Source organism: Lepidochelys kempii, chromosome 10 (assembly GCF_965140285.1).
Source record: "Lepidochelys kempii isolate rLepKem1 chromosome 10, rLepKem1.hap1, whole genome shotgun sequence".
In the NCBI taxonomy this organism is placed as follows: domain Eukaryota; kingdom Metazoa; phylum Chordata; order Testudines; family Cheloniidae; genus Lepidochelys; species Lepidochelys kempii.
The window spans coordinates 59,432,380-59,459,533 of NC_136389.1; the positions used below are offsets into that span (position 1 = coordinate 59,432,380).

The following is a 27,154-nucleotide window of genomic DNA, read 5'->3' on the forward strand; positions in this document are numbered from 1 at the left end:
AGACTAGAGCTGAAGTTAATGGAACTTTAGTTTGACTGAGGAGTACAGAATTATGCTCATTTTTCAGTTACAGCAAAGCTATCAGAACAGCAGAGGCTGAATTAGATGTAATTTGTGATCGAAATAAAAGGTGTGTAAAAATGTGTTTGATTTTGCCTCTGTATCAGTCCACCTTATGCTTAATTATACATTTCAGCAATTATTGGACTAGGTAAGACTAGGACAAGAATCAGTGTGTGCCTAGCAAATGTTACATGCATTTCTCAAAAGTGAGTTGTGGCACGTAAAATTAGTAGGAGGAGAAACATATGGTAAGTAAAACCTGTTCATAACATACATAAAAGGGTAATTCTCTTTCAACAAAAAAATACACACAGCCCTACCAACACAGTACTAGCTGTCCTGATCAGATTCTGCCTTTGGGGGAATTACAGGTGTAGAAAGACTCTCCATATTATTTTAGAATATTAAATTGTTAACCTCACACCCACTCCTCCCCCCACTTTTTTTCTTTTTTGAAGGCGAGCACAGCATAGGAAAGGGATGGAACCCTGAGGATCCCACCACCACAATGTTAAATAAGAACATCAAATTTGGAATCATCCTAATAATCCTATCCAAAATCTTTTGATAGCACTGCATCTCGGTGTGACAATGGTGGACAAGAATTAAAACGACAGTGCAAAACACTTATTTCATCCCCACACAAAAATGCTACGGCCAGCTCTGGTGCTGCTTAATATGGAGGTATTTGTTATCAGAAGACAACTGAATAGTAGGGCTGGTAATGTACCAGTCTGTTTTCTACAAGAAAATTTAAGTTTCTTTTTGTTTTGTTTTGTTTTTTGCGAAAAACAAAAACAAACAAACAAACCAAAACAACCACAACGGCCAAAAATCTCAAGACATTTTATAGATGATATGGATTTTAGAGTCTCTATCCCCAGGGAGTCTTCAATCTAAAAAATAAGAGATGATACAAGAAAGATACAAGAAAAAAAAATGAGGAGGGGTGAAAGGAGAAAGGTTAAAGTGAGACTGTCAACTCCCTGGGGTATCTGTCTCCCCTCCATGCTTACAGAGCAGTTTAGAAATAGTGGCAGCATCAGGTAGATTCTGGGATAGAGTAGAATGGATCATGGAAGTTTGATTCCTGACACCACAATTCCTTGAGCTCTCAGGAGGCATCCCACAATCTTCCCTGAAAATTGCCTGTACACAATATACTCTGATATACTGACCCACAATGCAATGCACTATAATCGATGCAGCTTGTGCCAATGCAAGCAGCAGTGCCTGCATGGCCAATCCATTTAGTTACATCAGTTTATCTACATCAGCGTAAGCTGTACTAGTGCAACTAAAATTCATAAAAGCCTGTGTCTGTACTGCACCCATGCAACGGATTACAGCCCTGAATAAAAAACAAATAAATATGATTGCTTAATGGGTAATAATTCACGCATCATAAGGAAATGTTCAGTTGTGATTTGTTTGTGTGTAGGTGGTTCTAGGATGCTTTTAACTGATGTTTAATTATATTGTTCAGGGTTTGGGGGAAAGCTGGCAATACGAAGCATAGTGGGGGAGGGGAATAGATTGTGTAAGTAAGAAAAAGAGCAGCTCTACTTGCAAGGTGCTTATAGAAATGCCTTACACACTCTCACACACACACACACACACACAAATCAAGCCCTTAGGAAAGGTTTGGATTACAAACACTGGAAAGCTGAACTCCAGTTCTTGTGAAGATGAAAAGCTCAATATAATGAGCTAAGTATTATTATTAGTCACACTTCATATGCAGCATGGGGTACGAAAGAATTGATGGGTAAGCTGTAGACAAGATCTCCCCCTCAATCAGAGCCAGATAACTAAGGAACAGCTGGTGACAGTCACAGCACAAGGGATGGGGAGAAATAGCTGGGCAAGCACTCTCAGCTAAGCCTCCAGGAAAACCTCATTAAATGTTCGATTTACCTATAACCCTTAAGGGAGAGGGAGAATCAAGGACACTTTTGGCAGAGGTGTGGCTGGGCCTTCTCCATTATCACGCAGCACTGCCCCTGCTAACAGGAATTAGCTCCTCTGTAGCCTTCTGGGGAAAACAGGATGTGTCTGTCATGCCTATGCTGTTATAACTCCTATGTCCTGAGAACCAAATCTATAATGATCTGCTGCAGCAGATGATTACAATACAGACAACTAAACCCTTTTCTTTTTCATTCTCCTTTTTTGGCTTTTAGAGTCCGTTGAAAAAACTATGTGAAGACATGGCTATCATGACCCTTCTGTGTGTCAGGAAAAATAATGGGAAGGGGGGGTGGGAAATTACTTCTCAGCACACGGCTATAGAAGCTGGAAGAGATAGTCAACTGGAGGTGCTTAGAGTGAGGAAACACCCATCCAACCCAAGTTAGCAAGAGTGGGTGCAGAAACAAGATTTCTCCTCCCAATTGGCTAGCAGTGAGATTTCTCCTATAAAGACAGGATAAAATGCACTAGAGAAGAGTACTAGCACAGGAAATAATGGAACCCCTCTGAAAACAGAATTTGCAAGAAAGCATGGAGCAGTTACTTAATTCCCTAGGAAAGGCAAAATACTAGGAAACTACCAACCAATAGCCAAGCTTTTATTCTGCGTCTATCCAATAGTGTAAGGGAATCAATCTAACAACAAAAGAAACTCATTCTCTTCATTAATCCATTAACAAAATGTTTCTCAACTCTTGTAGTCTAACTCCACTTTTGAAAAAATATTTCCTGGCAAAGGATTTTAATGAAAGCTCACTCATTTTATTAAGACTATTATATCTGGCAAATATATTGAAGTGTATTTACCAGTAAAACATGAAGAATCCTTCAAACTAAATTGTATGTGGAAATACATGAGCAAACCATGTTTTGTCATGCAGTAGTTTCCACTGTTTCTCATGTTTGTTCACTCACTTGTTAATCTACAATGATCTTTCTGTTAGAACCAATTAGTGAAGTTCCATCAATTGGGGGGAGGGTGTCTAATAACCAGTGACCAATACTGGGTTATTAACATTAATTCATGTCAATTAAATGAAATGGTGAGTGTTTACTGGTTTAATGCACAAGGGATTTCAGTAAGAGGTATGTAATGCAGTACCATGTAATATACTCAGAGAAATCCATAATTACAGTAGATAAATAATACAAATTCCTCAGCTGATTCTATATCAGCCACCTCAGAAGTTTTAGAAATTTCTAGCAAAAAATAGAATATCGAAGAAATATCTTCACCAACCATCCTATGACAAAGTGCAAGATTTCTACAGTCCTAAAGTCAAAAAGTTATGCTATGCAAAAAGCTGAACATATAAAGCTTGTGAATTAAAATGTAGCTCAACTATTACACACATGCACACACCCCTTAATAAATGCCATGCTTCTGAACATAAACCCAAGTTAAAAAAATCTATAGTGCTATTAAAAATAGTTTAATCTACTCAGTATGGATCTCTTATTGATGAAGAAGCAAAAAACAGCTAAATTTGGTACTTCAAAATTTAGATATAAGCTAGTATTTAACTCTTATCTCTTATTTGTCTATACTAGTATCATTACTGAGCTATCTACAGGATCAACGAACGTAGAATAATCATTTTGTGTCCTGTTTTTAATGAGAAACAGATATTCCCAAACTAGGATTCATAAAGATTTTATCTTCGGTTGATGAAACATCATTTTCTTTACTGTAAAATGGGATTAAATTTAAAATATTTTCCCTATCAATAAAGCTTTTGTAAAGTTGCTTACAATAACATTTGTTCTGATTTTTAACACATCTAAAGTGGTTTATTTTTTTCTAATCTTTGTAATGTGAAATTTGCATATCTAATTTTCACACCTTTTACTCATTTGGATCTGATCCTTGGAAACCGGACACAGTTTGTAATTATGCTCTGCTCACAACTACTTATACATATACAGTATGCGGCACTCCCAACAAGTACTTTCAGAGTTGGTGCTCTACCACCATCTCAAAAAAAAAAAAAAGGGAAAAAGTAGTCTGTCTAAACTATAACAGAAGTAGGGCTTTGTTACACAAGACAGCCCTTAAGTCTAAGAAATACAACACAGAACTGGTCTTTAATAATTAAATGCAAATACTTTCTAAAAGTGTGGGGGTTATTTGTTTGAATTTTTCATTATTCTCAAAATGTAGGTCAACGTCCTCTGGCAAAAAGATATTTTTCCTTAGCAAAGAGGCAAGGGCATCTCTGAGAAATTTCAAATTGAAAGGTAATAGGTGAACACCTCCTCCACAATTTCCATACTTGGGGGGAAGGGAAGATTATAACATTGTATGATCCAATCCCTACTCTCAAAGCTCAAATGAAAGAGATGAAACATAGCCATCTAGTAATTTGCAGGCCATACCCCATGCCATTTGAAGTCATCACTCTGCTTGTGAAAAATCTGGCAATGATATTTTACCTCTTCCTCCCTAACCCATAACAGAACTTGGATGGATAATCAAGGGTAAGAGAGTCTTCTGCTGGCTGGCTGGCAGGGGTGGGAAAGCATTTTATCAGAGGAGGGAGGAAGGCAAATTTAGAGAGAAAAAGCAAGAAGAGAGCTCAAAGATTAGTGAATTTTATTTTCTATAGCCTTAAAAAGAGAGTCATTTTGATATCTAGCCAGTTTCAAGCAATAAATTAGATATGAGTAATTCCTGGTAATATCTCTGCCTGCCAATATCTGTGGTTTTCCTATATTTTTAAATTCCATATGCCTGTCTCACCTATACCCACTACTTTAAAGACCCACCCAAAAAGAGGAAAGTAGCTGACTATACAGGGGAAACAGTGAAACTGGCTACACAAAAATTGTTGTTAATTGTACAAAAGAAATAATCTGGAAAAAATATGGAATAAATTCTCTCCCCTTCAGTTATAAGTATCTATGTGCTTCTTGTAACAAATTCAGTAAACAATTTTAGATAAATATGAATTTTAAATTCATGTGGTCTTTTTAAAAGGGAAAACTGTTTCTCTTTGTTCCTCTCCTTTAATTTGGATCTCTATATGTGCACTTATATAACACCTACTCTGCCTGCAAGTGGAGACAAAATGTGATAAAGACTGCACTACAACACAGCTGTAAGCTCGGGTAGATAGTCTTATAGGACCTCATTAAGCACAAGACATAGGGAGAAAGAGCTATCCCCAGAAGCTTTGTGGGAGATAAACCTTTGGGCAAAGACTGATTCATCATGTACTGCAAAATGACTGACATCTAAAGACTCCTGCCTTGAGCAGCACAATATATGCTGCAGGGGAACAGCCTTTCTGAACAGAATTTATTGTACATCTCAGAAGCCTGACTGAAGAGGACAAGCTCTAAAAGTAATACAATGCTGGACCTTGAAATCTCAGGTATTTTATAATCGTAAGAGAAAAACTGAACTATAAAGTTTCCCCTTTTGGGACTTTTGCACATATTGGATTTCTGCACAAGTGCTGTTCATTTAGTACAGAAAGCAAAAAAATACTATTTTTGCATTTAGACCTATTCTTCTATAGGAAATGTGCCCTGAGGAACTTCCAATATTTGGTTTGCATTCCCTTAGCATTAACAAATGGTAACCTAGCTAGACAGCTTTTGTACTGAAGTGGCCCACCAGGAAAATGTGCTTTTAGCCTTTGAACTGTGTTTTCAAGATTGGCAGTTACAATTCCATTGTCCATTCATCACAATCTTTAACTCTTTATTTAAAAAAAAAAAAAAGACAAACGTCCTATTACTAGGACTCATTTTACGAACTTGTTTCTAATTTTCTTCAGAGACTAAAATAACCACATAGCCTTGATCTTCACAACTTTAATATGTAACAATGCTTCCCCCACAATAACAATGATCCCCATGCTGCCACTGGCATGTGGAACCTTGTCTTCAGAGCATGTGACTGAAAAGCACCTAGCACATTTTGGTTCTGTCTGTCCAAATCCCACTGAGCACTTCATCATCATTTGCATAGGAAGTGGTGGAATCTAGGAAGCAGGAGGAAGAGGAAGGACCAGGCAAGCCTGACTCATACTGTTGACTAATATATGCTAGCTAGCATATAACATAATATATATTAATAATATGTATTCTCTGCACCATAAATAAGTATGCATTAAGCACCAGTAAATATCCTGACAGTGATTTAGCCTAAACTGACCTATACCATAATTCTGTTCCCTTATGCTAAGGGTCACATAGCGCCTTGCATTTGCTGAAGTAAGCGTTTGGCATAAGTAGACAGGAAACTTTTCAAAATCCAGAGACATTCATCCTGTGTCTTAGTACAAGCTTGGGAAGTACCTTCACAGATGAGTACCTGGAATGCTCGTCCACACAAATATAAGGAAGGAACAGAACAAGTGAGGGAACGGGGACAAGCTGATGGTTGGATTTTAATGATCTGTAAAGAGATGCATAACTTGTAAATCTTCATATAAATAATGCCGAATAAATAAATAAAAGCTGAAATGTTTGGAGCCAACATCTGCATAAAGTGAATGTAACATTGCTGCACAACGTTGCTTTTTGGAGACTGGTATCGTACAGAACCTTTTTCCTGTACTATGTTAACAAACCTGACCAACATTGGCTATTTGGTCTCTCGAGTATATTTCATAATGAACTAAAGTGTGGTCAAGCAATTGACTATACAATTTATCAATAGTACTTAAAACTTAATTTCTCCTCATATTGGATATCTAAGATAAAGCAACAGGTTCTAAAAGCCTTACATGGGGAAACATCTCCACTGCAATGTGACATGGGACTTATCTACAACAGTAAAAAAAAAAAAAAAAAACTGAGGAAAAAAAGGAAACCAAGTAGAGGCATGAAAATCCCAAAGTGCAATTGCCTGCATTCCTGATGGAACTGCTGAATGGTAACAGTCCATTGGTCCAGATAGGTGGATCTGAGGGACAGAAATACACGTTAAACTACCAAGTAAAAATCTATGATAAAATTGTAATCCATAGATTTGAGGGCTGGATGCTTCTGCTGGCAATTTCTGTGTAAATTAAGGTTAACATTATTTTCACCTACTGATGGTTATGGCAATTAGTTAAGAGGATAATCAATTTACTGCTGTCACAGAATTATTATGCAGAAGCACAAAATTGAGAAAAAACTCGTATCAAAAATTGCCCATGAAGGCAATGGACAGAGGAGGGCAACTGAGTGTTCAAGCTTCTATTGCAACAGCTACATTAAAATTGAACATCAAGAGAACTGTCATTGACACTTTAAAAACACAGGTTAACGGAAATGAGAGTTAATTTGATCAGACAAAATTTTTCCTAATAAATCACCGCCCTTTAATTTGCTATTTTATTTAACATTTACAAAGGTTTTTATTGACATTTACTGTATATCTGTACCAGGGGACCAAACTGTGTCTGTGCCTAGAAAGAACACAATGGACACAGGGAGAAGTAATAATCAGCAATGAAGCTTGCCTTCTTCATACTGCCAAAATGTGTCCTGTTCCAAGCAACACATTTTCAATAATAGAGAGTCAATTAAAACTGATTATTGAATTGAACACAAAAATAAGACCTCCATGCTCCAAAATATGCTCTATGTAGATGACACAAAATGAGTCAAACATTTCTCCATACATTTCCAAGTATATATATTAAAAGCAAGTAGTACTGCAGGTATACATACTGTACACTTAAAATGTAAACATGTCTCACATAAAACATAAAATTTAAGAAAGTCAGATGGGCTATTACTCCTTCTGCAAATCATATTCCTTTTAGTATTCTATAACCCTACTAGAGTGCCAATGATATAAATTAATAAAAATACTTATAGTGGTTTTACTCTGACTGGGATTCTGCAACTATTTAACACTATTATCTTTAAAAAATATATAATGGAAATTAAACTACTGTTCATCTCATGTTATACTCTGGGCCAATATGGAGATTTTTCTAAATTGAGAAATAACGCTGCAGTGATCCCCTTCCTTTCCACCAAAACAATGAAGGTAATGGGCACAAAACACAGCTTTATAGACACTTCATTTTTTCTGGGACTGCAAAACTGTATTCTACCATTTCTTTTTCAAAAGATGTAGCTCTAAAGATATAGTTGTAGTCTAATAGTTGAAGTGTTAAAAATACTTTGAGTATTTTTACTATCCATTATTTACTAATGTACATACAGGAGAATGCCAAATAGCAGTCAAACAAAGGTACAAGATAATAATAGTTTATTTCTGCTGTGCCAAAAATTAATATGTACTATTTATAAATTGTCATCCATGCATAAAACCTCAGGAAATATAGCCAGTAGCCACAAAGGCAAGTCATCATGCTTTATTTAAATATACCCAACTGATCTAAAAATCAGACTAGTATTCTGAACAAAACAATGTAGCAATGCATCCTAAATTAAGCATTTACAGCAATTATATGAACTGTTGATCTCAAAGTGCACTTGGAAAGATCAAAAGTAAGCATGTGGAATTGCAATACAAATGCAGATGTCGGTAAGTAATTGGCACGTGTGCTTTACTGTCTGCTGTTTATAAAGCAATATTCAAAACATAATAGAGACCACATTTATCTTAAGCTTGAAAAGTCAGTCACAGGAGATGAAAATTAAAATATTGTTATATTGTAAGATACGTTACTAGATCTTATCACCACAGAATTCCTGGCTATAGAGGAAAATAATGTCTCACTTGTGATTCTCTCATTTAAGGTTTTATATCTTGCCCTCATTTTACTGAGCTACCATTTTCGCTAACAGTGTTGACTTTCCTAGGCAGAAATGTAAAATGTTGCTGAATTCTCCTTCGTAAATTAAGTGCTTTGGTTCTGACGTCAGTGACCCTATATTTATTTAAAATCTGGTATGTCAATTGCACTTTTTATAAAAGCAAACAAAGAAGTGTGTGTCCATGAATAAAATCTTCTCCAAAGCTTAAAAGCACAGAACTTGCAGGTAAGGACTGATAGAAAGAGACATTCGGTAGCTGTCTTGGTTGATTTCTAAAGTCACAAGCATGCTAGTTGACTGAATACACACATTTGTATTTAAAAAACAAAAACAAAAAAACACTGCCCTCTAAGAAGCATATGAATGTCCACTGATTTTACTGGGTTTTGAAATTACCTTTCTGAATACATAATTTGATCCTATTTAAAACTATAAAAGGCAACACTTGTTTTACAGGACTTTTACAGATATATAAACCTTATAAATAAATGTAAGTGAGAAAATGCAACTATATCTATCTAGCTATCTCTATATATCTATAGATATACACACACATACACACAATAAAATTCTCACTTATGACTGAAATCAGCCATGTACTAAAATACTTACTGATGACCTTAGAGTTCAGTACTGAGGTTTGGAACAGCAATAAACAGTCAAACATTACTCTTGAAGCTTGTGGTAGATCCCCTTTTCAGTGTCCACGAAGATCAGAGAGAGAAGTACTAAGATGTCTTATATTTATTTTGCAGTAGCTCCTACAAGCATCATTCATGTATCAGGGCCCCATTGTACTAGATACTGTAAAAATACATAACAGAGAAAGTCTCTACTCCAAAGAATTTACAATCTAAGTACAGGATAAGAAATTTTGAACAATTATAGGGTAAAGAATTTGTGACAGCCAACTGTAGGCTACCATAGTAAGATCCTAGGGGAAAGCTAGACTCTAAAGTAGTGCTTGCAAAGGCTGCTTAATTACAGACCAGGTTTCAAGCCTGAATCCTATCCCAACTCCAAAATTCAACAGTGGTCCTTCTTGATTCACCCTCTTGCTTCCTTGCCAGATGCTAAGCAAAGATCCCAAAGTCATCTAACCACCACTGCTATACATGCATTAACTTATGTTTGGCTTCTATCTGACTGACAACACAATGAAATATACAATTAAAATTATTCACAACTGAAGGAAGAATGCCACATTCTCTAATCCAGGTGCCTATTCAATTACTGTGAATATTTGATGTTCCTCAAACTCTAACATAGTGTGTATTCTAATGGACACTCAACTTGCATTTGTTTATATTTATTTATTGTCTAACATCCACAGAGATATTTCCATTGAATTCATAATGTGGAGAATATCTAAAAACAAAAGCTCTTCTAAAAGATATTATTCTGCTCAACAGAGTAAGCACTCTTCTGTGAGTTTAACAATCAATTACATTCTAACAGTATAAATCAAAACCGATTTTGGTACATCTCTCAAATGCAACTTTTAGATTTTTATCTCATGCATGCACAAAATTCTTTTAATGGTAAGGTTGCAGAAATTTTAACAAATAGGGCATACATAACTTTGAGACATTTTTAAACACGATCAAGTTCAAGCTTCTTGCCCTAACCTTCAAGGTCCTTCACAATTCTGCCACTCCTTACCAGGCCACCTGTCTCAGTCTGTTCTTTCTACTGCTCCTCTCCACTGATCAAGTCAGCCTCTACTCCCACCAGTCTGATTCTTCCAAGGATTTCTTTGCACTTTCCTTCATGCAACCCTTATGAACTGAAGACTCTCTCTGAACTGGTCTGTTTAGCCAATATCTTCTACTCCTCCAAATCTCCAAGACCCACTTCGGCCACACCAGCAAGAAATCAGTCAATGTACAATGGCTAGAGGCTGCACGGCCACTAGGAAGAGTCAACATTTATGTAATTACAGTACCAAGAAATAGCATTATTATATATGTATAGACTACATATATTTGTTTCTATCTCCTCAGTCCTTCAACCACTATTTATCTTCTTAGATCGTAAGTTTTTTTGGCACAGGGACTGCATTCACCTTTGTGTTTGTACATTACCTAACCTAACAGGGCCTTGATCCTGCCTAGTGTATCTGGGTACTACAGCAAACAAACAAACAAATAAATGAAAATGTTAAACTCTCTGAAATTAAAAACCGTGCATACAACTGCTGGCTTCCAGGCATTCAGCCACCTTCAAAAGTAACTTTTTTCCATGCTCTTTTCCTGTCCCTTTTGGGGATTATTTTTTTATTACTTTTCCGGAAGAACAAACAATAAAAAATCCAAACTGTAAACAACTTACTGTTTGCGTGTGTTACCAAATATGGAACATTTCACATGATATCCAATACAATTATGCAATTATACAACTATAACTTGTCAAAGCTGCAAGACCACACAATTCAAAATCAGACAATACGACGCAGTTATAACATGTTAGGGCGGGGTAACAAAATATACAAATAGTCAAAAAAGGGAAAAAGCAACAAGATCAGGTGGAACAGAAGCTGGCATTATTTGAGCTCCCTCTGCCTTCTTTACCCAAAACACATCATGTAAAGGGATCCAAATTTCTCTGAATTCATATAATTGCTGTCTATGTCGATGAGATATTCTGTCTTTCGCTGCTAAATCAAACAGTTCCAAATACCACTGCTCTATTCTGGACATAAGCCTGTGTGTGCCCCTTTTTGAATACAATGTAACAATGAAGATAGCTAACATTGAAAGGAACTTCATTGTTCAGAACTGTGGTTCTGAGGAGTAGTCATCTATTCTGTAATCCACAGAGTAAAAGCTATTTATGATAGTATATTTATTAGGTATAATCTGCAAAGGTAAGATTAAAGTTAGGGAGATCCTGAGCTACAAAATTCAAAAACCAATTTTTCAACATCTGAATCCAAAGTTCTGGTTTGTGCCCATCTCCACTCAAACTTCAGTTACCCAGATCAGTGTACAGACTCCCCACCACTAACCGAGGCAGGGGACGCTCTCTGAAAAGAGATGCGTTAAAAAAAAAGAAAAACCCTCCTGTCCAGCACCCTGAGCTAAATACTCTTGAACTTCCTGGTTTACAAACATATCCCAGGAGGCATCATTCTGAAACACCAGATACTATGGGTTGCAATGAGTCCGTTAGTATCAACATTGTCAAGGAAAAATGCACTGAATCTGGGATATTCTTAGCAAGCCACTAGATGCAAGCATGATTTTGAACAGGTTTGTTAACTGTACAGTCCCTCCAAATAAATAAAGAGGGAAGACTTACTTGTGATAAATATAAAGGGGATTCTTTATTGAGGATAATAGACAGAGACCAGTCTCTGTAGTTCTCCCTGGTTCCTAATCTAACCCTAAACACAGCATCTTCCTACGCAGTTAAAGAACGAACTACGGACTGTATTATATTAATTTCTTTCTATGATGAATGCTCCTCCTCCACCCCACCATCAATTAATTGTTTTTCCCTTAACTCTGCACTTCACCTTTAACCGTCACTACTTCCCTTAAAGACATCAAGGTCAGCAGACCCAAAAATATCAGTTTTCTTGCCCTTTCAACCTTTAACATAGCAAAAAATATCAAAATAAAACTAATTTCAATCAAATTTAATACAAAATGACCAAATTTCTGCCAGTGCGGTTATTTAATAACTTACCTTCACACAGAAAAAATATTTTTTTGGAGATGGGGGAGGAAGAAGAGGGATAAGAACAAAACTATGAAAGCGTGACCTAAAGTATCTCTTCGGAAGAGCTTCTCAGAGCTCATCTCTAATATTTAAAAAGGGAACAGGGCTCCTGTTTTTCAAAACAAAGTGGTATGCTGTCTGGATTTTATAATCTTGCTAGGGTATCTTAGGCCTCATACCTGATAAATGAATATCAGAGAGTGACATGACAGAAGAGGAGCTCACACTGTAAAAGTCACCCTTAAAAGGTGATTGTAAAACCTAATATTATCCTTAACTAGCATATGGCGAGATCCTTGTTTACTGTTAGAATCATAGAATATCAGGGTTGGAAGGGACCTCAGGAGGTCATCTAGTCCAACCCCCTGCTCAAAGCAGGACCAATCCCCAATTAAATCATCCCAGACAGAGCTTTGTCAAGCCTGACCTTAAAAACTTCTAAGGAAGGAGATTCTACCACCTCCCTAGGTAACGCATTCCAGTGTTTCACCACCCTCATAGTGAAAAAGTTTTTCCTAATATGCAAACTAAACCTCCCCCACTGCAACTTGAGACCATTACTCCTTGTCCAGTCATCTTCTACCACTGAGAATAGTCTAGAACCATCCTCTTTGGAACCACCTCTCAGGTAGTTGAAAGCAGCTATCAAATCCCCCCTCATTCTTCTCTTCTGCAGACTAAACAATCCCAGTTCCCTCAGCCTCTCCTCATAACTCATGTGTTCCAGACCCCTAATCATTTTTGTTGCCCTTCGCTGGACTCTCTCCAATTTATCCACATCCTTCTTGTAGCGTGGGGCCCAAAACTGGACACAGTACTCCAGATGAGGCCTCACCAATGTCGAATAGAGGGGAATGATCATGTCCCTCGATCTGCTGGCTATGCCCCTACTTATACATCCCAAAATGCCATTGGCCTTCTTGGCAACAAGGGCACACTGTTGACTCATATCCAGCTTCTCGTCCACTGTCACCCCTAGGTCCTTTTCCGCAGAACTGCTGCCTAGCCATTCGGTCCCTAGTCTGTAGCGGTGCATTGGATTCTTCCGTCCTAAGTGCAGGACCCTGCACTTATCCTTGTTGAACCTCATCAGATTTCTTTTGGCCCAATCCTCCAATTTGTCTAGGTCCCTCTGTATCCTATCCCTACCTGCCACCGTATCTACCACTCCTCCTAGTTTAGTATCATCCGCAAATTTGCTGAGAGTGCAATCCACACCATCCTCCAGATCATTTATGAAGATATTGAACAAAACCGGCCCCAGGACCGACCCGTGGGGCACTCCACTTGATACCGGCTGCCAACTAGACATGGAGCCATTGATCACTACCCGTTGAGCCTGACAATATAGCCAACTTTCAACCCACCTTATAGTGCATTCATCCAGCCCATACTTCTTTAACTTGCTGACAAGAATACTGTGGGAGACCGTGACCTGTTGTGTGAGTTTAACTGAATAGAGTAACATGAAAGGCTAGAGAAGCTTAATATTTGTGTTATACTTCTATGAGTTAGAGATTATTTAAAATGTGGGGTGTTGAGTATTTTAATACAAATTTTCCCTGCTGTGTGGATCACTGACCTCTGACCCCATTACCTTTCAATATAGTCAATTACAGCATTAAGCAGGCATTAAAAATTATGATGCTTTAGTTTTAAAAATACATGCTTTGCATGCCGCAGTCTCAAAACATTTTAATATTTTTTCTTTTGATAATTAGTAATTTCCCCCTGGTACCCCATGAGCATTAATCCACAACATTAAACAAAGTGGAAGTATTTTTATATATCATGATTGCTGTATATGCCACTGTGGGACAATTAAGAACACAGGGTCCACACTCCGAGAAGCTTATAATTCTGAGGGGCCAATCCTACAGTCTTCATTCATGCAAACAGCCCCACTGCAGGAGCTCTAAAAGGAGAGATGACAGTGGACGACTGGAAGAGATCTTCACAAGGTTTGGATTTGGGGGGTTTTTTAATTGACAGTATTTATTTCAGACTTTCACAATTGGCCAGCATGTGTTTTATTCCCTTACCTCAGGAATTCGTATGCCCAGTTTCAGAAAACGTATGTCCGATTTCAGCCGGCAGCAAACATTCATGGCTCACTTAGTTAAACTGAGTCTACAAATGAAGTGCTGAAAACCCTAATCATATTAAGACAAATTGTTACTATACTATTTCATAAGGCATAAACAGCATTCCTTTGGCAAAACAAAACTAAAAATTTACAAGATTTTAGTTTCAGTTCTTATATCATCATACATTAACCAATGGCAAAAGGTGGCAGTAGTAAAATATCTAATTGCTTTTCTACATTGGAAACTAGTGCACAGCAAGCTTGGGTGTAAATTTACAATGCAATGGCTACTCTGCACTAACTCCCTGTGTGGACATTCTTACGGAGTGCTAAAAGAACCCTCAGGCAGTTTAGCTTAGAATACTTTGAAGTGTAGTAGGATAAAGCACACAAAGGAATTCTTAGTATGCACTGTCCACATAGGGAGTTAGTGCAGAGTAATTAGTGCACTGTAAACTCACACCCTAACTTGCTGCGCACTAAATTTACATGTACCACAAGCCCGTAGGCTAAAACACAAATATTAGACAGCTGGAATTTGACAGGCTGCAATAACATGCATAGAAAATGAAAAAAACTGAATGAAATAAAGACTGAAAAGTAAATGAATTTTATGTATCTGTAATGAAAGCCAAACATCTTTATTGAAAAAAAAGGCAAGATATAAAAAAGAATTATGAAATTATCTTTGAATCACTACTAAGCTTTACATATTTTTCTATTTGGAAGGATAATAGTTATTATTATGTAGATCTCTAGGCACCTGCCTCATGGGGTAGTTACATCACCAGTATCAATCAAAAAAATTATCCTCTCCTTCCTTCTCGCTAGGAAGGAGCATGGCGCCTTCAGACAGACTGAAATTTAAAATATTACAGCTTCACCCAGCTGATCCCATGCACTGGAACACATCTACAAGTGCCCAGAGATGGCAGGAGCCACAGGAGAGAAATACCCTTTCAGCATTTCATGCACTGATGAGCCTCATAACAGATAAAAATACCCTACAGCCAGTTAAACTGACATGTTGTAACAAAGAGGAAATGCAAGATTTAAAATTTCATCCAAGTACTATTTATTCCCCCTTTTAGGGTTGATGGAGTTATGTTACTACTGACACACAATTTACCTGGAGCAGACCAGACTACATTAACCTTAATTACAACCAAAAATGAAACGGATCTTTTTACTCCAAACCAGATTTATCAGAATTATTATCCTCCTCATGTTATGCTTTATATAAAGCTTTACACATTTAAATTCGCAGATTGGCAATTCAAAATATTTAGTATAAGAGGCTCCAACATTATTAACAAAGGTTCCTATACAAATTCTTTTCTCTGATTAATATACAATAAAATTACTTCCCTCAGATTGCCAGGGTTCAGAATTCCACAATGGATTGGAACAACTCTAATCTTGCTAGGAGAGATGTTTTTAAAAGGCTGTTGAAGTACTGAGGCATCATGAATGACTTACGAGGAGATCTCATAAGCTCTTTTTGTCATGGTACACCATTTCACCATACAGTTTGCTTGGGGATTTATTTTGAAGTGGAGACTTATGATTCACTTCCATGCTCCCATTAAAACATTTTAGTTGGCACAAATTCCGTGGCACAAGTGAGAAAGTGGCTGCAGGGTCAGGTTCTTATGCCATTCTATAAAACTGGGCTACAATGCAAGGGAATCATATTTTGTGAAGAGACTGCTCAGCTTTGTTTCACAATCCTCAAATCCACTGCATTTGAACAAAAACACTTCAAGGTGTACTCCCAACATTAATATATAGATTGTAAGTAACAAATAAACCTTAATATAATTGTACTATGCCAAATAGAGTCATTAAGAATAATTATTTTAAAACATTCCAAGCCCCTTCCGCACATCTGCATATTCCATGGGGAACAAACAAACAAACAAACCCTATTCAGCACCTAGAGACAAGATGCGTGAGGTAATACATTTTACTGGACTAACTTCCGATGATGAGAAAGACAAGTTTTTAAGCTTGGATAGAGCTCTTCTTCAGGTCACGAACAGAGGTTGGTCCAATAAAAGATAATACCTCACCCACCTTGCCTCTCGAATATCCTGGGACCAACACAGCTACAACAACTGCATATTCAGTACCTACTCACTCCCACACCTCTTTAAAATGTAAATGTAGTGTCCTTAAACTGCTGAGGGCAGCAAGCTATCTTAGTGTAAGGGCTGCTATGAGCAGCTGTACCACAGACAAAGATCAGTATGACAAACACCTGTGACCTGCAAGTTCTACAAAACAGATTCCACACCTGATCACCACCTGATGACAATCACTGATACAGTACTTCCATTGCCACAGCTGCTAACTAGGAGGAGGCAAAAAAATCGCAAAAGGGGGAGTAGGAGGATGGGCACCTGCTACAAATGACAATACCAGAGGATTGAGTAGAGAATATAAATTCTCTACTATATTTGTAGAGAGCCCCCAGGTACTACTGTATTCAGAAAGAGACCAGAAAATATATTTGATTGAAATATTACTGTAACTAGGGAAAAGGGAAAACTAAGCTTAATACATGCTTTTGTGTACAAAAACCCAAGGGTAAGAATGCCCTGCACTTAGCACTGTCACTAAATGACTGTGTAATTTAATTTCCCTGAAACCCATTAGCTTTCATGAAAGGAAAATGAAAAACAGATGAGAGCAATACTTTGGTGTGAGCAGCATTCATTTAATATAATACCTGGGAAGAAATCTAACTGTATCAACAGATATGGTATATCAGATCAGCTCTCAAATCCTTCAGACAGACTGCTTTGATTTAGCAATAAATAGGATGGTCAAATCTGAGGTCTCCTCAATTATGAATCATTACAATCTTCTTCTTAAAAACATTTTTTTTAAGATCTAGAACCTTGAAAATTTTTTGTTTCTTTAAGATATTCCCAAACATTTAAAAAATTGGAAATTAAAAAAAAATAAGCCACATAATTGTTTTAAAAAAAAGGTCTTTAGATTAGGGTGCAGAAACAAGTAAAATGTAAAATATCTGGAAACTAACAAACACCTTGATTTCTTTTAAGCCTGAAACAGCTTAGAATTCAATTCCTTTTTTCTATTATGAACATCAAGGTACCTCAAAAATGGAATTAGGAATTGGCAATTTTTTGTTCCTCTGTAGAATCGTTAACAAGCAATATAACACAATGGTACATACAAAGTCATTATACCATAGGAAAATAAACATTTTTCAAGAAAAACAAGTTTTAGCTAAAATAATGTTTCATTCTCAAACTTATATAAATTTGAACACAAAGACTAGTACTTTTTAAAAACACTGAATCATGACTAAAAATAGCTCAGTATGGATTAAAATTACAAAAATGTTGGCAATGTTTATTTTAGATTTGGAGAAGGATGAATCAGTACCCAAGTTTCAGTAAGAGATTATAAATTTGACATAACAATTTCTTAGTTTCATAAAAATCTGGGGCACCAGAAAGCCTAAAATGCATACCTAGAACCAAGATGCAGAGGTCATGGAAATAAATAGGTTCCTACTTAAAAACCATTCCATAGTTAGGGCAGTTTACTTTTCACATAGGAACAGCCATTGCAGATCAGACCAGTAAATTCTCTCTGACAGTGATTAATGCCAGCTGCGTAAAAATAAGGTGCAGGAAACCCTGTAGTTAGGGAATAACCTGTCAACAGAGGACGTTTCCTCCTAACCTGATAGACTAGTAGTTGGCTTGTGCCATGAAGCATGAGGGCATACTTTTTTTTTAATTATTATAATCATCTTCTGTAAATGTGGATGTTATTTTGAAGTCTGCCAAAATTTTGAAGTCTGGCCTTCGTAATAACAGGAGGAAATAAGTTCCATAAGTTAATTACACATTGAGTTAAATTACCTACTACAGTTTGAAATTTGTTGCCCTTCAATTTTACTAAATATTTCCTTATTCTTGTAAGTTAAGAAGGGGTGGAATAGGATAGGGGGTACAATCAGTTTACATAAATGGCATTATAAATATTTTCAGGGATTTTTTTTCCATCCCAATATTTTCTGTCCCATCCCCCCTTTTATTTCTTTGGTCACTGCACACTGATTAGAAGTTTTCACTGAGTTGCCTGCAAGGATACCCAGGTCTTTTTCCTGAGTTGATATAGCTAACCTGTAGCCCAGTAACATCAGTGTAGACTGCAAATTAATCTTTCTAATGTGCATTACGTTACTGAATATCACATATCATGCTGTCCATTTAACATGGCTTTATTAGGTTAATCAAAACTAGAGATGACAGTGAGGAACTTCAGAAGAATCTAAATCAATTTGGGACATCTCCAAATTTTGTCACCTCATTATTCACCCCCTTTTTGAATCCCTATAGCGCAGACTTAGCATGGAATCTTCGGTCACCACACTGTTAACATTCTGCCATCTTGAGAACTGCCCATTTATTACTTCTCTTGTTCTGTCTCCACCCAATTTCTAATACGTGGTTGAACTCCATTTCTCTCCACAGAACCATTTAATTTCTCTAATGGCCTCTAGTGAGGGACTTTGCTAATGGCTTTTTTAAAGTCCTAAGTTATATTCATCTTTATCCACTGTTCTGTCACCCCTCTCCAGATTGGAGAGGTGCTATTTTACTGAGAAGAAGCCCTGCTGGTTTGTTCCTGTCATTAATGCTCATCTAGATGTCTTATTTTAAAATAGGGATGTAAATATCCATTTAAAAAGTTAACCATTTATACAATTAAAATTATTTATTATTATTAATCATTTAATTGGTTAACCGACTAAAGGGAGATGGTCTGGGGCCACTGGGGATGCTCCAGCCAGCCGGCCCAGGGGTTAACGATTAGGGTCGGTTAACCAGTAAGACTAATGCTTACCGGTTAACCATTTAGTATTTTACATTCCTATTTTAAAAGTACACTTTAACCAATTTTCTTCATACTAAAGCATTTAAGGGTTCAGTCGTACAAATCGTTACTGTGAGAAAGGACTACTCACATGAACAATTTCACTGACTTCCCAAAAATTACTCAGGTACACAACAGTTTGCAGTATCAGGCCCAAATCCTGCAGCTCTTAGGACTTATGCAGGCAAAGTTTCCACTGACTTCAGTGTGCTTTTCATGAAGTAGCACTGTGTAAGAACTCTAGATTTGACCTGCCTATGGTCATTCAACTCTTAATTTCTGCTTTTAATTTAAAAAGTTTTCCCACTACTAACGTAGCTACCATGACTTTTACTAAAAAGAACTTTTACTAAAGTAAGCTTAAAAAAGCTTACATCACCTGCTCAAAAATAATGCTTTTGCTGGAATGCTACCAAAGAAGACAAGGTTAGAGATATTTTAACTACTTGCCATATTTGGTTCCAAATCACCCCAAAGCTCCTTTTTGAAATACACATTTTTCTTCCTAGGCTGCTGAAGTGCTTAAATCTTTGTAAGCCAAAGCACAGATTTACAATAAAAATTAGGTACACTAGTTTCACAGTTTTGAAAGAACACATTGGCAGCAGAAGCATAAAGCAACCAAGAATGGTGCCAACACTACCATGCACATAAGCCTGTAGAATGATGCAATCAGAAGTCCATTAAGATAGCTAAATGACTTTTTAAAAAATTCAGAATAAAACCAAAATCCACTGTCTGCTGATCACCCATTTAAATTTGTGACGTAGTGCCATCTGTAGATACGTTGACTGCACCTTCTAAAACTTCATGGTAATTGGCTTCACTAAGTCTTGGAGATTGCACCATCTATATCTTGCTATTCAGTGTGTTTAATGAACACATTCAGAGTTAGAACCAAAGCAGCTGGACAGTAACTTTCTCTCCCCATGCCAAAAAGGTAGGCAACAGTAAATACCTGAAAACCAAGGGGTATGCCATTCATCCTTTAAACCCTAGTAATTCTGCCATCCCTAATGATACATTCTTGAGCGATACAACCGCAATGATTCAGCAGTGAAGGAAGCTGCACTGCAACAAATCCAAATATACCATTCTCTCCTCCCCTGTAGGTGATGCTGTTTTTAGTTCTCTTGTATGTATTTCAGTCTCTCTTCAAAGATGGTCACTGTTGACATTTAATCACAAAATACATTATATTCTTCAGTAAATTCCACACTGCCTAAATATTCTAGTATCAGATTAATATCAGAAATTTCCTCCACATGGGACTGTCGTCTGTTCTGACAGGAGCACAGTTCACTAATTCAATACATCTTTTCCATCTAGATTTATCTATTCAGACAATGCTGACCTTTGTGTTTGTACAGCACCTAACACTTTGTGGGTGCTACTGGAAACAATTAAGTTATTTTGATCTTAAGTCTCAGCATCCTTTTATAACTCCTCAACTTAGCAGGCTTTTCCCTCCCTATCACCTCCACATGTAAGCGGGGGGAGGGAGGGATAATTGTTTCCTTCTCCACACCCATCTCTCAAGATTACTCATATAGAGATATGAATGTACCTAACAAGAACCAAGAGTCTAGTTTGCAAGGAGGAGAGACTGGGTCACTGATTCAGCAGGAGCAGGTGCTCATATGCAAAAGCCTAAGGTACCCTGTCAACAGGTCCCACAAAATGAAACAGGAAGCACATAACCCCAACAGTTCAATCCTGCTCATGCCAGTGAGGGTACAAGATGAGATCAAGAGCACCAGAAACATCTGGGGAAAGAAACTCCTTTATAAGCTTTGCATAGTACCGTTCCCACATGTAGAAATGGTGCATAAGGTCCAATAGGCATTGCTCTCAATTGACTAAATTCCCATGGGCAGCTAGGTATCTGAGAACTCTGTTAGCCCAAAACACATGGAATTCCATACTTCACCCCAACCAACAAATTGTCCAGATGGGATAACTCTGTATTTCTTCTACTTTAACTTTCATCATCACCACCAAAACTTTAGGGAAATGCCCAGAGGGCAAGAATGCAATGTTTGAGTGCACGGTACCCAACCTGAAAGGATAACCCATCCCTCTCTACTGCAAACCACTGATGTCATCTGGGTGATTTGCTGTTCAGCCTCCCACATCTCCATTGAATACATATGGCCAAATTCTGTGATGATGCTTACAATGTGCAACCCCATGTAATTGACTGGAGTTAGGAACAGTGCAAATCAACACAGGATAGAGGACATCAATGGCCTTCATCCTTTTTCCCCGGTAGGAGAGGCAGAAAAAGCAGACATAGAAGAGGGGTGGACCTTCATGCATACTGTTAAAATTCGCATGTCGGTGCAAGCAGAGGTCAGTTTAACAAGGCTCTTTTTCACACAACTGGGAAAAGAACTAACTTTCTTGTGAATATTTTTCTAGAATGTAAAGTAATTAAAACATTAAATGTTGAATAAGCAAAGATTAGCTCTAAATGGTGCTACATTATGGCCCGTATATTTTAGTGTGATTTTGTAGCATACAAATCTATACGATACTAATGGCATACAGAGGTGCCAAGAGGATTCACTGGTTTCACGTGAAATACAAGGAATGGCCTCTTTTTCACACTGACAAATCGGAACAGGATAATTCTGGAATTCATTAGTGAGGAACACTAACTTATCCAACATAATAGCTTTATTTCCTCTCCAAAACACTTCAGAATATCTAAATGAATATGGAAATGCATCTTTCTGTGGCAAATTGTTCATTATTGAATCATTATAAACTCTTGTTAGACAAAATTTCTCTCTTTTGCAATGTACAAGATCATTAAAGTGTTTGAGAGCTCCATCATGAAAGACAGTGGTACTTTATAATCCTCTATCTCTCCAGGCAAATAAGCTTATGGCTGAATGTAATATACAAAACAACAACATCCCCTTGACATACAATTCTTTCTTTTTAATGGTGCTTTTAAGTGTTGACAGCAATGGTGAAATATGATTTTGCTCTTTCTACTAGTTTTAACTTTTCAGTCATATTACTATGTTGTAATAGATACCCATTTTGAAGCATAGATCGCAGAGTACAATCCCCTTTAATCTAGTCAAATCTTTCAAACAAGCATGTCAAGATCACATTCTCAGTGCAGCTCTTCCTTTCCTCCCAAAATCATGAAAATGTCCGAACTGCAACCTTTTAGAATAACTTTGCCCTATGCTATAAATGTATATCTTTACATGTGCAACTGCTAACTACAGTATCTCACAAAATGGATTGGCTTTTGTGGGTAGAATGGCTCTGCAATTTGGGAGATTCTCCTAACCAAGAACAACCTATTGTTTCCTATTTAGTCAATCTACCATCACAGTCTAAGAACTGTAACTTTAGTTAAAAGCTCTCATTTTTCATTTTTATTCAAGGTAAGAGATAAAGAAGCCCAACAATTCAGATACCAGTATTGAGTAGTGAAATCCTTTTCACGTAACCTTTTCATTTCCTTCTAGTGTTCAACATCTCTTTAGTATTCCTGGGAGAATTCTGCCCCACTGCGTGCAAGCATAATTTTTTGTGCAGAAAAATAACTTCTGCTGAAAATTTGCTGAGTTCCACCTTTTGCCCACGAGAGGGTGCTGTGGCAATGGAACTCCAAGCAGAAAACAACATCTGCAGTTCCAGCTTTTGCCCACCAGAGGGCATTGTGGCGCTTGAACATAGCAGCCGCTCCCAACCAGCTAGGGAAGAGAAAGAGCCTGCCTTCTTCATGCCGCCTTTCTGGCTAGATCAGGATACAGGGGCTATGGGGAGACAGACAGCATGGGACTGCTGGGGGGTCAGAGAGGGGCTCAGAAGGGCTAGTGGAGGAGGACAGACTGGGGCACGTACTGAATGGGAGTGGAGGTGCAGGACCACAGGGGGAAGAGAGGTGCAGGGCCATATGGGAGGGGGAGGGAGTTCAGAGCTACAGGGGGATGGCTGAGTGGGGGCACAGAAACACATGGGGACGGGGAGGGGGTACAGGGACACAGAGGGACTGGGGGGTGGCTGAGTGGGGGCACAGACACACATGGGGATGGGGGAAGGGGGTGCAGGGCCACATGGGGATGGGGGAAGGGGGTGTCTGAGTGGGGGTGTAGGGACACATGTGCCTGACTGAATGGGAGAGGCTAGGGGTCAGCCAGGGTCTGCATAGGGGAAGTTCCCTAACAATCCCAACCCACACCCTCCACCAAAAAAGCTTGTTCCATACTTTCCCACCCAAACCCAACAACCCTACAATAATTGGTCCTTCCCAGCAATTATTTCCCTCTCCCTCAGCTCCTCCGTCATCCTTGACTCCCCCCAGCTTTTACACTGCTTCTGGGATGTATGGGAAATATGGTTCTGTATTGTAGTCTAAATGAATTATTATTCAGAGTTCTGTATTAATATGCCTACTAAGAAATCTATTTGTCAAAAAAAATTCTGAATCTTTTTTGTTGTCTGTATTGTTACAGACATACTTGCTGACAGGTATTTTGAAATAAATGACCAAAAATAATTAAAACTGTTGTGATTATATAGTGTTATTTTGAAAATAAAATGTGCCGAATTTCACAGAAATCGAAAATATTGTGTGCAGAATTTATAATATTGTGGTGCAGAATTCCCCCAGGAATACTTTAGTCTTTGTTAGTTAAAAATCACACTGAAGAGGCATGATGCACAGAGTTGCATCTTTTTATCTTTGCAATGCAAACAAAGTGAATGTAAATTGTTTTCTGTGAATTTTTGCAAAACAGACAATCCTGCTGGCATATTTTTAAACACTATTTTATGGCTCTGGGATATACTTTCATGCAGATGAGCTTTAGAATGTGTTCTATGGACAGACAGAAATTAAAGACAGTAGCTCTAATGGAGGCAAAACCAATGAGAAGCATTTGCTGTAATGCATTACAAAATATTTTAGTCCCCAGCTGTTACAAGCAAGCGATTGATATGCATACCTCTTATGATTCATTTAATTCCCCCTCCAAAGCAATCTCAATGGAGGCTTCTTCTCAAATCTGTACTAATGATATAATTCCATTATGTTTAATAGAATCATCTAGTCATCTTAAGTAAAACTGAAAAGCTAGGATGATACAGGAAGGTCAATAATTTCTGCACTTATTTAAAATTCTACATAGTTTAGGAAATGGGTGATTCAAAACAAAACATGAGGATATGAAGTCTGTCCCTCTTTTGTACTACAAATCAAAATCTAGTTCTGCTGTATATAATAATTTAGCAAAAAGAAAGGACACAAAAGCAGGAAAACATGGGACTTGGAAGCCATATGTACCCTTGATTGGTGTTTTGCTCAAGCCATAAATACATTTAAATATTTGTCTCTTTTCAGCCTGAGGCAAAAGATCTGATTTATATGAAACAATAGGAGAAAAATCTTTGTCCTCTAGCACATTAATAGCAAGCTGCAAACTTTACTGATTTCACTGATCTTCAAATATAACACTACTGATCTAGTGATATGGACTATATATTTTCATATATACACAGTTATTTTAAAACCACACTATTATATTCTGAGATTCATAAGTAAGATTTAAAAGGATAACTGCTTTTAGCAATAGGTGCATGCTGGTATCAGACTTTGTCTGCGGCTACACTTTGCAGACGATTAAAGTAGTAAACAAAGATAGAGCAAAGTAGAAAGATTTCCAAAAGAAATTGCAGACCACCAGGATTTGGATTTAGTTAATCCACTTAGATTACCCTGGCTGTGTCTTAAAAGGACAATACTGACATCACAAAATAGGTCACATACACAAGAAACAAAATACGTAAGTAAAACAATGTCAACTTTACAAATACAAAGCAAAACGTACAGAACCATCTCTAAATTTAAGGCACAAACTAGACAGCATTTGCCCCAAGACATTGCTCTGCCGAAGAGTAAATATTTGAAATTGATGTTTTTAGGCCACAAGTTCAGAGGGGGGAAAAGACAACCATCAGTACATTAAAATGTTCTAGCAATAGTGGTGTCCAGGCAAGAAAAACAACTTGTTTAACAGCTACACTGATAACGTGTCACTTTCTTTGCAGTTTTGACATCGTTCTCAGTTTCAAAAATGGGGGGGGGGAGGAACCACAAGCACAGAAACAGTAACAGCTGGAGTTACTGTATGTATGTAAATCACTGCATATCGAAAGGAATCTATACTGTATGTTACAATCTCAATTTTGCTAGGATATCAAATGCAAATATCACCAAAGAAACTGACATTTGAAAAGAGAACGTGCAAACAAAGAGGACAACAATGAAGTGTTAACTGGAGAACAACCTACAATAAATATGCAATTCAGTGTTCTATGTTCTTAGAAACAGACATCTAAATATTGCAACAAGTGCATAAGAGTGACAATACTCAATTTCTTTGCAGCAGAAAAAAACAAAAAACTAAGAAAAAAAATAAAACAAGTCTTTAGAAGTGCTTTTGTCTTCCAGACTGTAAGAAATCATAGTTTATCCATAGATTTCTAAGTCAACTATCTAAAATACTGGCAGTTCAGCCTCTTTCCAAAATCATGGATAATGTCCCAGTGTTAAGAAAGCTACATTTTTGGTGCAACTTGTTCTGTGAAGAAAGACTTAGATAGCAAACCACCGTTGCCACAAGAAATGCAGTAACTTCCAGATGCTTGATGTGCCAGGCCTAGACAAGGAGATGAAAAATGTGTCTTTCTGACCAAAGAGGCTTTGAGGGGCTACTCGCAAAGAATTACCAACTTACCCATCAGATTCGAGTTCATGAAAGGTGTCGGGGACAATCCTTCATGGGACCCTAATCGACTGTCATTCAAGTGATCACCATAATGAGGGCTGTCTGCAAAACCCTAAGGAAAAAAAGACAAGAGCATTAAACAGATTATTTGGCAGCCCTGCTAATTGAGTGTAATGACACTCTCCTAATTAAATGTATAGCATTGCAATGGTCATTCATCATAAAGTTGGCTTTCAGGTCTGAGTATCTTGTGGAAAACACACTCTGCCCATATTTCATACTGTGTGACTTCTCTCCCCCTCCCATCTGAAAAGAAGCTGCATCATTTTTCAGCCTAATAAATTGTGTTTCCATGGATAAAGTTTCCAAAAATTAAATAATATAGAAGTATTCAAATCTTTTTGCAGGTAGAGCACTATAGCTTCTCCAGAAATGTATAGTGTTAGGTTGAAGCGATGATTGACATGAGTTTAAAGATTACTGTTCACATCTTCAAGCACAAGATATAAGGTCTGGCATGAGGAGAAAATGTATTCCTGTGAATGAGAAGAGGAAATACCGCTCCCCCTTTGAAGACTAAATTAAGGTTACAGATTAATAGGCATTTTAGTGTTATCAAGCACTAAATGCCACTGCTCATCTACAACAGGTTTGTTTACAAGAACTGATTAAGCTGAGAAACCCAGCTCTGCCACCTGTCTTGCAAACAAGCATTCAAAATAAAAGATTATTTGCATCCTTTCTAATATTAGTGTAGCTAACCTAATATGCTTGGAAAGATGACTCATGTGTAAACAGGAAATAGTGGCTTATCTGATAATTTGCTCCAGAACCATGAGGAGAACAAGCAATGGATGTAGCAAACCCCTCAATGTTTCAAACTGCACATATTGTTCCATTAAGG

The 27,154-nt window shown here is 37.5% G+C and overlaps 1 protein-coding gene across 8 annotated transcripts in view; it reads right to left on the bottom strand.

Annotated features, from left to right (window-relative positions):
• TCF12 (transcription factor 12) overlaps positions 1-27,154 on the bottom strand; it is a 281,225-nt gene that overhangs the window by 136,295 nt on the left and 117,776 nt on the right. For all 8 annotated transcript variants that reach the window (XM_078854657.1, XM_078854656.1, XM_078854658.1 and 5 more), the window contains one exon: positions 26,260-26,362. In XM_078854657.1, the coding sequence (XP_078710783.1) occupies positions 26,260-26,362 (103 nt within the window). The remainder of the gene's footprint in view (positions 1-26,259; positions 26,363-27,154) is intronic.